The 1,701-nt window shown below is 54.7% G+C and overlaps 1 protein-coding gene across 1 annotated transcript in view; it reads right to left on the bottom strand.

Annotated features, from left to right (window-relative positions):
- EXOC3L2 (exocyst complex component 3-like 2) overlaps positions 1-1,701 on the bottom strand; it is a 21,806-nt gene that overhangs the window by 7,460 nt on the left and 12,645 nt on the right. Inside the window, exon 7 of the mRNA XM_011963159.1 lies at positions 310-432. Within this exon, the coding sequence (XP_011818549.1) occupies positions 310-432 (123 nt within the window). The remainder of the gene's footprint in view (positions 1-309; positions 433-1,701) is intronic.

Genomic DNA, 1,701 nt, shown 5'->3' with positions numbered 1-1,701 from the left:
GGTGCCTTCCTTGGCCCCCTAATAAGCCCGCGGACAGCCCCTGCCGGCCCCCAAAGGGTGCCCCATCCCAGCCTCTCCCCATTCCCCAAGCTCCACTCTCAGGGGCCCTTAGTCTGCACCCCGCCTTACACCCCAGTTCCACGCACACGGCTCCCCGCAGACCCTGGGCAGGGGCCACCTCTTCCATCCATAGGGAGCCGCTCCCCACCTTAGAGGGATTTCCTCCAGCAGTAGTGTTCTTGCTCTCCCAACCTCCCCTCTTCCCGCCCCTTTCCCCTTTCCTCCTCCCTTCCCCTCAGGCAGGCGCACCTGGTAAGGCTCATCCTGCATTCTTCGCAGGGCCAGGGCCTGGGCACCCAGCGTGCCCACGATGCCATCCAGGGCCTCCGGGCTGCTGAGCCACTTCCGGCGCATCAGCTTGTTGAAGTGTGGCTGGCAGGGACAGAGTAGGGGGGTAACGGCTCTCCTCCCTCCCACCCTCCTTCTTCACTTAGGTATTTGTTCCTGGAACCCTGCTCCGTGTTGAACCAAGGCTGTGTGGTGCTGGGAGCACATGGGGAACAGATAGCCCCAGCCCTGGCATCCTGGGACTCACAGTCCAGAAGAGGAGACTGGTCCCCAGGTAGTGATGACCAAAAGCTGGCAAGGCTGGGACCCAGGAGCCCAGGGGTTTAGGAAGCCCAGAGGGGATGCCTGACTCAGCATAGAGCCTAGGAGGGCTTCCTGGAGGAAGGGACACCAGAACTGATGCCCTAGTGATGACCTTCCTTAGCCAAGGGAGGGATGGGGGAGGGAGTGGCTCAATGGGAGAAAATCGTGAGTATTAAGACAGTTCAGATTTCAGATGGGCATGCCAGGGAGAGGATCAGCAAACAGGTCAGAGCGGCTGATGAAAACAGGGGACTTCATTTAAAAATTATTAAGGGGCCGGGCGCGATGGCTCATGCCTGTAGTCCCAGCACTTTGGGAGGCTGAGGTGGGCGGATCACGAGGTCAGGAGATCCAGACCATCCTGGCTAACATGGTGAAACCCCATCTCTACTAAAAATACAACAAAATTAGCCGGGTGTGGTGGCGGGCACCTGTAGTCCCAGCTACTCGGGAGGCTGAGGCAGGAGAATGGCGTGAATCCGGGAGGCAGAGCTTGCAGTGAGCGGAGATCGCACCACTGCACTCCAGCCTGGCAACACAGCGAGACTCTGTCTCAAAAATAAATAAATAAAATAATAAAAATAAAAAATAAAATGTAGCAGAAAACATACTGTGGTCACATTTGAGAAAAATCCATAATATAATCTCCTCCCAGTTTTGCAGATAATTTGGAACTCTGGGACACCCCTCCAAACCTCTTCCAAGTTTGCAAAATCTTGCCTTTGGGGGAGTGGAGACTGGATAAAGTGTACAAGGAAGCTTCCTGCATTCTTTCTTACATCTGCAAGTGAATCTACAATTATCTCAAACATTTTCCAAAGAAAACATTCCAAGGACTCTGGACTTGAGACTACGGGAAGAGCGACTGAATGAGGCCCTTCCAGCCCAGCTGAATACAACTGGGTACAAATAAGATCTGGCAGTTTTTAATTCCAGGGTTTAGAAATGTTAGGATTTGGCCGGGCGCGGTGGCTCAAGCCTGTAATCCCAGCACTTTGGGAGGCCGAGGCGGGTGGATCACGAGGTCAGGAGATCGAGACCATCCTGGCT

Source organism: Colobus angolensis, unplaced genomic scaffold (assembly GCF_000951035.1).
Source record: "Colobus angolensis palliatus isolate OR3802 unplaced genomic scaffold, Cang.pa_1.0 Scaffold60, whole genome shotgun sequence".
NCBI lineage: Eukaryota > Metazoa > Chordata > Mammalia > Primates > Cercopithecidae > Colobus > Colobus angolensis.
The sequence above is the reverse complement of the archived record's forward strand: the minus strand, read 5'-3'. Positions and strand labels throughout refer to the sequence as shown.